Source organism: Ambystoma mexicanum, chromosome 5p (assembly GCF_040938575.1).
Source record: "Ambystoma mexicanum isolate Mex_15411 chromosome 5p, UKY_AmexF1_1, whole genome shotgun sequence".
NCBI classification, from domain to species: domain Eukaryota; kingdom Metazoa; phylum Chordata; class Amphibia; order Caudata; family Ambystomatidae; genus Ambystoma; species Ambystoma mexicanum.
Genome location: NC_090930.1, coordinates 68397800 through 68411428, shown reverse-complemented (window position 1 = coordinate 68411428; position 13629 = coordinate 68397800). Strand labels below are relative to the sequence as shown.

The 13629-nt window shown below is 44.6% G+C and overlaps 1 protein-coding gene across 4 annotated transcripts in view; it reads right to left on the bottom strand.

The window, feature by feature from the left end:
- The window catches only part of PDZD11 (PDZ domain containing 11), a 175416-nt gene that overhangs the window by 105018 nt on the left and 56769 nt on the right, over nucleotides 1–13629 (bottom strand). For all 4 annotated transcript variants that reach the window (XM_069612454.1, XM_069612456.1, XM_069612455.1 and 1 more), the window contains one exon: nucleotides 13210–13266. In XM_069612454.1, the coding sequence (XP_069468555.1) occupies nucleotides 13210–13266 (57 nt within the window). The remainder of the gene's footprint in view (nucleotides 1–13209; nucleotides 13267–13629) is intronic.

The following is a 13629-nucleotide window of genomic DNA, read 5'->3' as shown; positions in this document are numbered from 1 at the left end:
AGTTTTCCTATCACTGCTGTGTACCAACCTTGATGTGATTTATTTCACTGTCGTCTCCAATGTAGGCATTTTCCCTCTATCCAGGTGTCTCAGATCTAGGTGTTTCTACTTGCTGCTGCGTCGCTGGTTTGGACGTTTCTCCTACTTGCTGGGTGTCTAAGGTCTGGGTGTTTCTAGTTGCTGCTGTTATCTAGTATGGGCGTTACCTCCACTTGCCAGGTGTTCTGGACTAAGGTATGTATAACTCGCACCACGTCTGGACACATGTCGCAGGTATGGCTCCCCATCCATGCACTCGAGAATGAAGCTATGGCTATGAGATTCTGGCCTAGCAGCTTGCATAGCAGTCCACACTGAAACCCCCAACGTACCTCAATACCTCTGCCATTAGTACACATTGAAAACCTACGGAAACAATCCAGTCTAGCTGGGCACACACCGAATCTCCTGCACTAACACTCTATCCTAAACCACCAACAGCACCCACGTGCCTGATCTTGGGCTGCTTACTGGGGCGAAGCCAACCTTCCGGGTCGTAACCTGGCAGAATGCACACATGCATCTTAAACTTAACTCTTTGATTCTCCCATACATGGACTTCGGTCCCAGAAGGCATTCCAACCACAAAGCGCATCGAGGCCATACAAAAAGGGAAAGGGCGCTATATAAATGACGATTACAATATGCAAATGAGGATGCAGGTTTTTTGAAAAATGTGGACTCTCTAAGATAGGCAAATCAAACCACCCAAAAATGATTCTGTTGATATGTGTTTGGGTTATTGTATGTGCGAGACAAATACAAAAATGGTGTTGAGTTCACACATGGTGTGTTGTGAACGTGTGTGAGATTAATTATTATAGGTCTATGAGTTGTCATTGTTGCTCACATTTTAGACATTTGTGTACACTTCTATGTTTCATAAACCATGTAAACATTTGATTCTCCCTCTCTTGATTGTCATATCGTGTATTAATACTTTTTTTGTTTGTTTTATTATTTATAATGCACACCAGACCCGGGGGTATCAGGGCACAAAAAGAGACAATCATATTTTCAGCTTAGGTTACAATGCTGTACAAGTATATACAGTGGGTATACAGTAGTTCTATGAGATGTATGCACAGTAAAAATAAAATCATCAAGTAAAAGCAGTTAGAAGGTAAGAAATAGGAGGAAGAAGTAATTGCAATAATAAATACAAACAGAGATAGGGTTGACACAAGTAACAGTGTTACGGCAGACCTAAGCTATGTGTCCAAGGAGTAATGTACTGGGTAGGATAGTAGATTGGAGCTAGTGGGAGAGCTCAGAAGTTTAGTGGTCATTATCTTTAATCCAATTTATGATGATGTGTCTGAAGTGAGGGTAAGTTTGGTCTGACCGTAGAGCAGGGGGTAGGGAGTTCCACAGTTGAGCTGCTTGAACTGGGAAGCTGGATCCTCCAGTTTTGACGAGTTTAAACCTAGTTACTGTCAAGAGTTTGGAATTGGCTGTTTTGGGAGGATAGATTAATGTTTTTTAAATCTTTCAATTAGATAGCGTGGGGCGGCGTTGTTCGGACACTTGTGTAAGTGAGGCCGTTTTAGTAGGATTTTGTCATTGGTGGCGAGCCAATTGTTCATTCTCTCTAATTCTAAAATATGGTCTTTTTTTTTGCTATGTCTAGCGCTGCTCCAAGGGCGTTATTTTGGAGAATCTGGATTTCATTGATGATATACTTGTTGGCCCCCCCAGTAAAGTGCGTTACGATAGTCCAGTTTTGAAAGAATTAGGGCTCTGGCCAAGGTAGTACAGCTGTGCGTGGAGAGGAAGTGCTTGGTAGCTCTGATTATCTTACAGGTGTAAGCGGTGGCGGAGGCCATGGAATTTACCCTTTTGGTGAATGTGAGGGTGGAGTCTAGGTAGAAACCTAATGTTTTAAGTTCTTTGGCCACTTTGATGGTGTTACCATCTATGTTAAAGCTAGTGTACTTGTGGCCAAGTTTGTTGAGGTTGTGGGTGGAGCCGAGGATGAGAAGGTCAGTCTCGTCATCATTCAGGCATAGAACGTGGGTGGCCCTCCATGCCTGGATGAGGTACACCCTGTTCATCAAAGCCAAATCCTGTTCAAAATCTCTCGTCAACGGCATGAGCATCTGGTTATCATCTGCATAGTTAGTGTAGGTGATACCAAGACCATTAAGATCATCGAAAAGGGGATTAGTGAATATGTTGTACATGGTAGGAGAGATACATGAGCCATCTGGCACCCCGCAGGTGATGGGATTGGGAGGGAGAAAAGACACGCATGGTCTTATTACTCAGGAAGGATTGTATCCAACCTATGGCTTCACACGAAAAGTGCGCGGCAGAGTCTAAGTGGTTATAGAGGACTTTGTGGTCTACCAGGTTGAATGCAGCTGATAGGTTGAGTAGTAGAAACAGGGCGGTCTTTCCATTGTCCCTAAGAGAGTCGATTTGTGCCGCAAGGTCAATCAGCGCAGTTTCAGTCACGTGTTGGGGCCTGAAGCCTGACTGACAGACACCCAATAGATGGTTTTGTTCCAGGTATTGCTGAATTTGGAGGTATGCTTCCCTATCCAAGATTTTGAGCAGGAAGGGAACTGTGGTGATGGGTCTGTAGTTTGTGGGTATGGAGGGGTCGAGTCATTGCTTTTTAAGGAGTGGGAGTACCCAGGACTTCTTGAGGTTACTAGGGATAGTGCCAGTGGAAAAGGATGCGTTAATTAGCTTGGAGATAAAGGGCGATAGGTCTCTGGCAGCATCTTTAATAATTTGGGCTGTACATGGGTCTCCTTGGCAGTTAGAGGGTTTGAGGGGGGAGGATAACTTTTTCGACCTCTAGGATGGTCACTTTGGAGAAGCTAAAACGATGTATGGGGTTGTGTGAGGGAGGGGGCGTGCTAGGTTGAGGTGTATTAGGTTGTGGGGTAGAGTAGTGAAGGTTATCTTTTTCGTTAGCTATCTTATCCTGTAGGGATGTTACTTTATCAGATAGAGCATTTTGGATGCTAGTGCACCCGTTTGTGTCTTTCACACAGTTGTCTGGCACCGGGATAGGAGTTTCTAGGATTATCAGTAGCTCTCTAATGCTAGAGTTGGCTTGCAGAATTCTCTTATTATAGGACTCTTGTTTGGCTAGGAGAATTTCGTTCTTGTATTGGGAGGAGATGTTACTCAAGTTGGACTTGTTATCTTCTGATGGAGAGTGTCGCTTTTTCTTTTTTCCAGTCTTAATAATTTGACGTGTGGAGAGAACCAACTATTCAGATGCATTTTAGGTTTGCTCTTTCTTGATTTTACAGGTGCAATGGAGTCTAGGGCTTCGGACATTATTTTATCGTATTCCTCAACTAGGGTGGTGGGGTTGGTAGAATCGGGTAGGGAATTCAGTGTCAGTAGTATTAGCTGTACAAGTTTGTCGGCTGTGATGTTTCTTATTTCTGGTGGGTATAGACAGGGCCAAAGGGTTGTTTTTGGTGGTCGGAGATGTGACTTCAAGTGAGAATGCTAGGAAGTGGTGGTCTGTCCAAGATTGTGGCGCGATGGAGGCATTACAGTTGTAGTCTGCCACCCAGTCAAGGATTCTTCCTTTATTGTGGGTGGGAAGAGTTGCTCGTTGACTAAAACCTAATTCGAGGAGAGTACCAGCGATTAGTGTTGATTGGAGGTCTTTGGGATTTTTAAACCCAAGGTTGAAGTCGCCTAGCAGGAGGGCTTGTGAAGTGTTTTTTAGGTTGTCGGATAGGATGGTGGTGAGGTCCTCCTCAAACGATCCAATGGGACCGGGAGGTCTGTATAGTAGGTCGATGGTAAGTGTTTGGGATCCGGAAGTTGGTAATTTGGCAATCAGGGATTCCCAAGATTTGACATCAGGTGATGGGGATAGTCTCATGGCTAGGTTTATTTTGGCTGTTATAGCTAAGCCTCCCCCACGGGCCTCAGTCCTGTCTGCTCCGAGTATTGTGTAGCCCTCTGGGACTGCTAGCGTGAGGACAGGGCCAGCTGCAATATGGAGCCAAGATTCAGTGATGGCTAGGAAGTCATATTTTTCTAACTGTAGAAGGTCTGCTATCTCTGTGGTGAGTGCCACTAAGGAGCGGGCATTTATTAAGGCTCCTTTGAGGTGAAAGGCCTTACTTACTGTTAGTGATGTAGATGGGATCTGAGCATTAGTTTATTTCTTAGGAAGCACATTAGATGGTTTGTTCTGTTGGCGTTTCTTGGGCTGTGGATGCATAGGGTGTGTAGTATTTAGGGTAGCGATGGGGTTTTTGATGGGTGGGTATGATTTCCTGGTGTTTGCTGTTTTTATAATGAAGGTTAACCTAGCGAGTGGTTCAAATAATTTGGGTAGCCTGGAGCGGAGTCTGAGGTTTCTGGTAGAAGTGCTGCAAGGCCTATCGGTGTTGAATGAGTTGGTGGTTAGTGGGCATCCAGGGATCCGGTTACTGGGTGATAGTAGTGTGGAAGGGACATCCACTAGTGTTGAGAGTTGGTCTCTCATGGTTGAGTGGAGTACGGGTAGGAGGGGTGAGCTTGTAGTGCTGGTTATGGAGATTAAGTTTAGAATGGTCCCCAGTAGGAGTACTAGCAGAGAGCTCCTATGTTAGGAGCAATGTATGTAATATTACCTAAGTGTACTGAGGCTTGAATTTACATAGTACTATTACATAAACGAAAGCGGTCCCGGCTTATTATAACAACTAAGGCTGTGTCTGTTTATTAAACCAGGGGCACCAGGTTAGCGGTCGGTCATCTGGGCTGATCCACATGGGACTCTCAAGAGGGTCTATCCAAAGTCCCCCTGGGTTTTTGTTGTTTTGCACGTGTGTGCAGTAAGGTGTTGTACTCCTATGCTCAGGTCTCCTACAGGTGCGGTTCGATCATTACTACAGATTAAAAGGGCAGAAACACCTTACACTTTTAGGATAAGGGTAACCCCACAGCACTCCACAAGATGATGTGTGTTGGACCTACAAAGAGAAAAGGTAAGTAAAGTCAATATCACTTTACTATTCTTGGGAACAGTAGTTCACACATGAAAAGGTATTTAACCTTATAAGAAATCTAAAGGATTTCTCTGTGACTCTGCATTGAAGGTGCTGTGTGTCACGATACAAAAAGCAGATTCCTATGGAGTTGTCAGACTGCATGAACAGTTAAAACACAATCCAAATCAGGTAAAAAATGAGAGAGTGAAAAAAAGGTCTCACTCACTCCAGTGTTAAAATTACAAGTCCAAAAGTCCAGCAAAAGTGCTGGGGGTCTCTAAGGTTGAAGGGAATTATCACGGAAATTAGAATTCTCCCTAACAGTTTGTGATTACCTTGAATTGCTTAGTGCATTTCAAAATCAGTCTTACAGAGTTCTTAAATATCCACGATTAGCCGATTGCCCCTCTGAAAAATATAGGAGTTATTTTACTTACCTTTTAACTGTCTTCTGAAAAAGTAATGTTGGTGTAATTGTATCCGTTCCTAAAAGAAAATGTTACATATGTTGCAGGGTGTATACTTGTAAGTGTTGGTATAACTAGGTGATTCTTGAAACTAAATTACACTGTAGGTTACCATCATTAAGGTTTGCCTCCCTTGAATTACATTGCCTCTCTAAAAGTCTAACTAATTTGGTTTTACTCCACATAAATAGCATGTTTCCATTCTAAATGCGTATCATTAGGTTATACTCACCTTGAACTGCATATTGCTGCTCTAAATAAGGTTATACTTTGGTTTACACACCATACGTATTGTGTTGGTTTTTATAATTGGGTTTATGAGTTATGATATAGTACTTACTGTTAGGCAAAGTTTGTATGCCGTACCCTTTGGGTGCACTACAACAACTTTGACCTCCTGGCAATAGGAACCTAACCTTTGATATAAGCTTGTACTACGCAGGTTGGTAGCGTGTTGAGCAGCCAGGCTCATCTGAAGACGAGTCAATGTGAGCTGTAGGGAAGTTACACAGAGGTTCACTATGACAAGTATTCAAACAAACACTTGCACACAAGGTTTCTTGAATAAACAATTATTCATTTATTTATCAGCCAGTTAGAATAAGCCTTCAGAAGGGAGTAATATAATAGTAACACTCAAATATATGTCAAAACACACACTTTAGAGGTTATCAAAGCAGGTAAGTACTTTTGTAAACCCCCCAATGCAAGGTTAGTTAACCCTTTCCTGGAAGGAAGACCAAACACATTCACAGAGGGAAAAAGAGTCATTCAGGGAGCCAGGCTAAGCCAAAGTCAATTGAGCAAAAGTCTAGGTGAAACTGAAGCACTTATCAGAGGTAAGTCAAAATTGTGCACAAGGTTTTAAAAGTCTTTGTAGAAAGAAGAATTCAAAGTAGGGCCACAAGCAGTTTAGGCAGAGCAACCACAAGTCTCACCAACAGAGAACAAGTGTAGTTACGCAACAAGAGGTTAGTACTCTCAGACTTTACAGTACCTTTGTATTGAAGAAAAAGTGCAGCAGAGAACTTCTGTTCCTGTGCAGCTCTGCAGATCTCACTGTTCCTGAGACTCAGTTGTGGGGACAAGAGGGAGGACTTCTGGGGACTCCTGCACTGCAATGGGGCGGTCACCGCTCGCAACCGGCAATCTTTCCAACAAGTGGCACTTCGGTGTTTCAGCTCCTCGCGATTACCTCAAATAGCAACACTGCGGTTTCTGGCTGTCGAGATGGACTTTCCTTGCTTCAGGGTTCCAGCACTCTTGAGGGGGCTCAGGCTCGGTCGGTCCTGCTTCCTGGGAGTCCGGAGGATCTTCCTGGAGCTCTTGGCCAACGTCAAAGCAACGCACACAAACTGTTCCTCTCCTTGGCATTTCGGTTTCCAGCAGCAACTCTGTGAAAATGCAACCAGCTCTGAGAGAATGTCCAGGTGGCTTACTGGTCACACCAACTCAAGGGGAAAAGTCATTGTTGTAGGGGCTTCTCTGTCGATACAAATTTGGAGTTTCAGCACAGCAGCAGGGCTTCACAGGGCAAACCAAGGGCCCAAGAGTTGCAGCAGTCTCCTCTTCAAGTTCTTTTTCGGTGCCTTCGTCCAGTGGTCGACTCTGCCTTCCAAGAAAAAAGTCTAGCCTTTTATTCAGATCTCTCCCATTCATTCCAGCATGGCTGTCAGTCACCCAGCAGGGTGGCTTTCCTTGCCGGACAGTCAGCCAGCCAATCAACAGAGTGCATTTGGGTCTCCTAGGAGACTAAGCACAGCGAGTTTCGGGCACCGCCCCCACTTCCTGCCCCAGGTGGGTTGTGAATCCCGCCAAAGACAAAGCGAACAAAGGGACCAAACCTGGTTTGGCATGCAGAGTAAATCTCAAGAAAGACCTTTCCACAAAGAAGTGGCGAAAAAAGAAGACCAGGGCCATTTTGACAAAAATTGCACCCTTGGGTGCTTTACTGCAGCTGTGTCGAAACCGCGGTAAATGCACACCACGGTAGTTAGAAGTAAACCATTTCCACCAGCCATTCTTCGAGGAAAGGGAGAGGGAAACATAAAAATGTTACATGAGAAGCTAGACAAAGGGGATACAAAGTAACCCCTCCAGCACCCTATTGTAAGATAGTGTGTGCTGGGCCTAGAAAGTTACAAATGTGTAAGTAAAGTCAATTTCACTTTACTGCTGTGGGAAACAGTAGTTTATCCCAGAGAAGGTGTTTAAACCTTTGGAAATCTGAAAAGACTTCCCTGGGTCACTGCACTGAAGGTGCTGTGTGATACAATGTAAACAATTATGCCTATGGAGTTTGTCAGACTCCACAACCAAAAGAAACGGAGTTCAAAAATCACATTCAAATACATGAGAGAGTGTCGGATAAAAGGGTCTCCCTCCCTCCGGGTTAAAACAAAAAATAAAGTCCTCAAAATCCAGCAAAGTTACTGGGGGTCTCTAAGGTGGAGGGAATTAGCACTTCTGAGAACTCTCCCCAACACTTAACTTTCCAAAGATGTAACCTTTTCCTACATGTATATCAAATACACATATGTATTGTAAAAATAATGGTGTACCAGTGTTTCTTTGGACCATATGTATGCTACAATTTACAGCCCTCCGTCCCTCCTAAAAAAGCCTGGCTGCTCTATGCTACCACATCTCAGGTGGTACAGGCTTATAGTAAGAGTTGGTGATTCTGTATTGCATAAGGTACAGCTTTATAAAGTCTTGGTAGGATTTGCGATAAACTGTCCGAACATCATTATGCTATTTATTGAGCACAGACCTAGCTTCAGGAAGCAACAGAGCGCTTTTCAGAGGTAACAACAGAACCAATGTACAGCAGGGGTAGCACACAGAGGGGCACAGAGGATGAGTTCAGGGAGAGGGGGTGATGGCGTCTAGCAAGTCAGGTGGCACGAGTGATTTATTTTGATAAATATGCTCTGGATCTATACATGCAAACAGGGGATTTCTCAATGGAGAAACAACTACAACAATGCTGCATAATATATGGGGCCTACACACTCTGGCTTTTGGGGTTAGCTCTACTTACAGGAGAGGTCTGGACTGGGCATCGGGAAGCGTCAGGGCACCACTGCCTGAACAGTCAAGGAGGGCGGGGGTCAGTCAAGGGTCTCCTCTCTCTCCTTCAAGGGTCCCAATCAGCTTCTATGCCTCCTGGCACCACTGCAAAATGAGGCCTCTCTCTGCTGGGATGTTTTGTGCCAGATTTGGGCAGCAGGTAACCTCTTGGAATAAGTTGGAGGCTCTAGCTCTGGGGCAAGCTGCCTTAGGTATAGCGCAAATGACATCACTCACTTGTCATAATTCTAGCGAAAGGGATTGGTAGAGTGTCACTACCCCACTACCACCTGTATGCTGATAGGACAAGGGGATGGAGGAGTGCTTTTGGATAGCTAGGGAATGAGAGAGCTTAATCATCTCACTTCAACAGGTGGACTCGGCATGCTTCTGAGACATAGAAATCTCACTACATGGCAAGTGCCCTTAATCTCCAAATGTATGAATATATTTACAACATCTATATTTTAAAGTGAATCATTCCCGTGCTGAGATATGGTGTTTCGTCATTTACCGCAGAACCATAGCAGTGACAAACATGACACTTTACGGGCTTCATATGAACCCCAATTGGCATGCTTTATCAACTTTTTGCATCTCTGGTGCCACATCAAGGAGGGTCACATCACATTTTCATGAATAACTTTAGTTGTGTTCATCCCACATGGTTAGAAGGGGTTACATTTCATCTTTAATCTTTAATAAAATCCTAGAATTACTGTTGTGCGATGTATACTGTATTTTACACAATGAAATGCATTTCGCCACTTTTAAAGAAATGTGCAGCTTCAATCCTCCTCTGCTGGGTCCCCACCCTCCTGGTGTTCATGACGTCAGCAGATGGATCTGTGTTTATATTTTTCCTCCCCCTTCAAGGGCTAATAGCCACTAATGGGTTTACTTTATGGGCCTTCTAGCTTTCACCGTATTTCCAATCTAAGTGCATATTATTTCTTGCATTTAGGCTTGTATTTTTAAGAAATGGTTCCGATTGAAGATGCCTCTGCAGGACTGTCTTTAGAGCAGCAAAGGGGACATCCTGGAGCCTGGTTTTGTGTTAGAAGGAATCACTGTCCCTGTATCCTGCAGCAAATGGCCTTTAAACATGTACCCAATTGCAATTTTAAATGATATCCATCTATGGCACACAGTTTCAACTATATGCGCATATTGTTTCTGAATCGTACATGTACATGAGAACACTATGCCCAAGCTTGCAAATTTGGTGGGCACTTTGCTGAGCATATTAGTCTACAGGAAAAAACGAAATTACATAATTTTATTTAATGTACATGTAAAAATGCTCCGTTTCACTGCAGCTGCTTGAACACACTTTGATGTTTCATTTAAAATACTGTGCACTGCGGTTTTCTTGAGATATCAGTGCAGCTTTCCATGGATTTGTCGAAATGTTCTTTCCACTGGTCTTTCGATTCCTTCATGAAAGGCATTGCGCACCTCTCCATATTTTGCAATTTGGGCAACTTTTCTTTCCTTTTGATTTGAATGTACAAGACCTTATGTCGGACCTCATTTTTGTGCAGGCCTTGCATTTTGGCGAGTCCTCATAACTGACTCTGGACTCCATTTCTCCCATCAATGGGGTATTTCACCCCACAATTTTCTGGCAAATCTTTATTTTGTCGATGTAGGTGTTGATGGCAGTGGATTCTTTGATGGAGTGTGGTAATGCAGGGTCGGGGAGCGGGCTGACGCAGTGCTTGACCGCTTTGAAGAGGACTCTGCTTTTGTCATCGTCTTCTGCTATGGTGGTCTGATAGTAGGAGGCCTTGGTTGTGTTGATTAGTCATCGGCAGGTTGCTCAAAGTTCCTTGAGGAGTGGCAGGTCGGATGCGTACCTGGAGCGGTGCCATGTTCTCTCTTGTTTCTTGATGACTCTCTTGCGGAGACTGAGTTCTTGTGTGTACCAGGGTGCAAACTGTTTCGATTTGCAGGTGCTTTGTTTCAGAAGCACGTGTCGGTCGATGGAGGCTTATAGGGGGGTGTTGAGTTGTTCCAGTAGAGAGTTGCAGTTTGGTTGGGGGTGTTCAGTCCATGTGAGGTGGAGGTTTGCAAGGACTTCCGTGAGGGGTTCCACTGGTAAGTTCTTGAAGGGCCTGAAGGTTTATCTGATGGGTTTCTGCAGCAAGAGCATGTTGAAAGGAATGACCAGTCAATCGGGAGATGAGAGCTGTAGTGGAGGCAAGGCAGTGCAGTGATCTTTAAGTCAAGGATGGTACCTTTCTTGTGCTTTGGGTCTTTCGTGTGCTGTGTGAGGATGAGAGTGTCAAGAAGGCAGAGGAAAGCTTCCTTCATCTTGCTGCATGGGAGGTTGAAGTCGCCTAGGAAAATGGTGTTGGCGTGTGTCAGGGACATGTTGGTGACCAAGTCGATGAAGTCTCTGATGAATGCAGTTTTGGGTTTGGGTAGTCTGTAGATGAGATGGAAGGGGACTCTGTCCGCCGGGGACAGCGGGAAGTGGCAGGAGAGGACTTGGAAGAAACAAATTAAATAGATGTAAAGACTACTGCAGGGCCACGAGGTCTTGTGGATGACTGAGGTCTCCGCCTGTCTTGTTTGGCGGGTATCTGTGTTGGATGATGTAGCCGTCGGGGACAAGTACATCTGGGATGTGGGAGGAGGAGCAGGGGCTCAGCCACGTCTCAGTGATGAAGAGGGCGTCATGGTCGTGGGCAGTGGTGAGGGTGGCAATGTCTGCTGCATGAGTGATATCGGAGTGGACATTGGGGACCATCAACTTCTGCGTTTTGGACAGTGAGGGGGTGCAGATGGGCTTGAGGCTGATGTGGGTGAGGTTGCTGTATTGCCAAGCTCATGCCTTAGAGGAGGAGCAACGTCAATGGCGTTGCCTGGAGATGGTCGGGATGGCCTGTGGGACGGAGGGAGTAAACGCATGTCAGCGCGTGCTTGTCTGAGCAGGGGTTCGGGAACAAGTCCAAACAGAAATTGCTCTTTTCTTTGTCTGCCTTTCACTTTGGACATCTGTTCAAGAGACGCCCTTATCTAAGAGTTAAGAGCAAAAAGGAAGAGGCAGTTCCAAGAAGGTGGGTGGGGCGTAGGCCACGTGTCTTAGATCCATTTGCAGGTGCTCACCAACTACAAAGGAAAATATGCTGGAGGTCTGCTAGTGTAGGGGAAATGGGTGGAAAAACAGAAGACTTGAACAGTTTAGACTCAAACTGCCTCTGGGATATGCTGAAGCTTCGAAGATTGTTGGACTGGGTGGTGAGAGGCTGTGGTGCTGCTGTCCTCATCAATGCATGCATGCCCAAGAAGTCTACATTCCTATTGGGTACAAACGGTTTTAACTTTTTGCTCAGCACTTTTGCGAAAACTCGAAGACTGGGATATGAGAAGAAAGCCTTAGTGGTTTGCATTGATGTATCTTTTACAACACTAAGACAAGAGGGACATTTTACAACCCACTGTAGCAACCCCTCTCCAGGAAGTTATCCTTACAAATACACAAATGCTACAGAGTCTGTTCGTTTCAGGAGAGACAGAGTGTCAACATACACCAAACAATATCGTTTTCGGGTACAACACTAAGAAAATAAATAACAATGTATTGGCATACATGATGTTATTACACTTAGTACGAATTATCTACAAACTGAACATGTTTATTTTCTTAACATCCATTACCAGGGAGACCAAGTCAATAAGGATCTTATGGGATGGGCACAACAACACACTAGGAGTTTGTGAAACTGACAAATAGTTTGTTAAAGTTTTTGCTGCATCTTGGAATGGGTGGTTGTACTCCGCCATCCATCTTTAGGCAATGTGATGGAAGGTAAAGTGGTGGAAATGAACAAGGCAGCAAGGGTATGACTTAAAGGTTAAGGGGACAGGGCCAAGCAGACCAGTATGTTGTGTTGAGTCACATTAAGATAAGCAATTAGCAAAGACTGGCTATTAGTTGATGGTGAGCCACCATTCTGCAGAAAACAGGGCATCTAGCTTGTGGGAAGCAAGGCCGTTTCCAAGGCCAGCTGATTATCCATTCATCAAACATGCTTTAGTGAACAGCAAGAGGGGTTGCCTTTGGGTCTGGTTTTGTGCGGATTATGATGGGGTTGCAGAATTGATAAGCACTGCGATTTATGTTCCGTTCGATGGAGATTTGTTTTGTCTAGACAGAGAGGTATGTGCATGTTGTGGTGTTCCAATTGGACACCAGAGGCACAGGGATTTTAGCTAGGTAAGAAAGTTAGAGGCAGAGTTTGCAGCCTTCAAACTACCTCGGCACGAACACCCCACAATGGGATGCACCATTTCTGCTGTGTGTTTGTGAGAGGTTTATGCCCTTCAGGAATTAGAGGAGATGGTTTTAGGAGATCAAGTCAGGTGATCTCTGAAAGAACCGCAGCTCAAAATATGGACACAGATACAAAAGCAGAAAAAGTTGAGATGAAATAAGGCTAATGGTTCCCACTCTCTTCTCTGGTGTTCACATTAGTTTCAGCTTTATTTGAGGGCTAAGAAAAAGTGCACTGATCTTTCGCCGACATGCGTGCAGGCAATATGGAAATAGCAAGAAGTAGGCTGGTCAATGTTCTATTGCCCCAGTGGGGGAATAGAAAAGTATTAAGAGGGGCGTGGTGGAGGGGGGAGTGCGCCAAGCAGCAGCTCCATTAGACCACACTTACCTTGGAAATGAAGATCCCAAGCTGGGAGGCCTTCCCACCTCGGATGTTAAATCCAAGCTAAAAATAAAAAACAAGATCGATTATTCCAAGGTTTCCTTAGACGTGATTGACTTTTACTCCTCCAATACCATTTACCTTTGAATCGAGCACTGTACATAAAACATATTTCCATACAATTATCACCCAACCACAATTGGTACTCCTGTATTGCTCTCAGAAGTATGAACGGCTGAGTTGGCATTGCTGTGAATCGAACCGGCGACCTACAGATCCTACTGAGCTATTTTACTGGTCTCGGTTCTTCCCGAGACCAGTTTAGCAGCAGAATTCAGTGCAGATTTCGGGGGTTGTAAAGCACATTTAGAAGCACCCACGAGAATGGCATTCTCTGCATCAAAGTGGGACAATGCCAGTGATTGT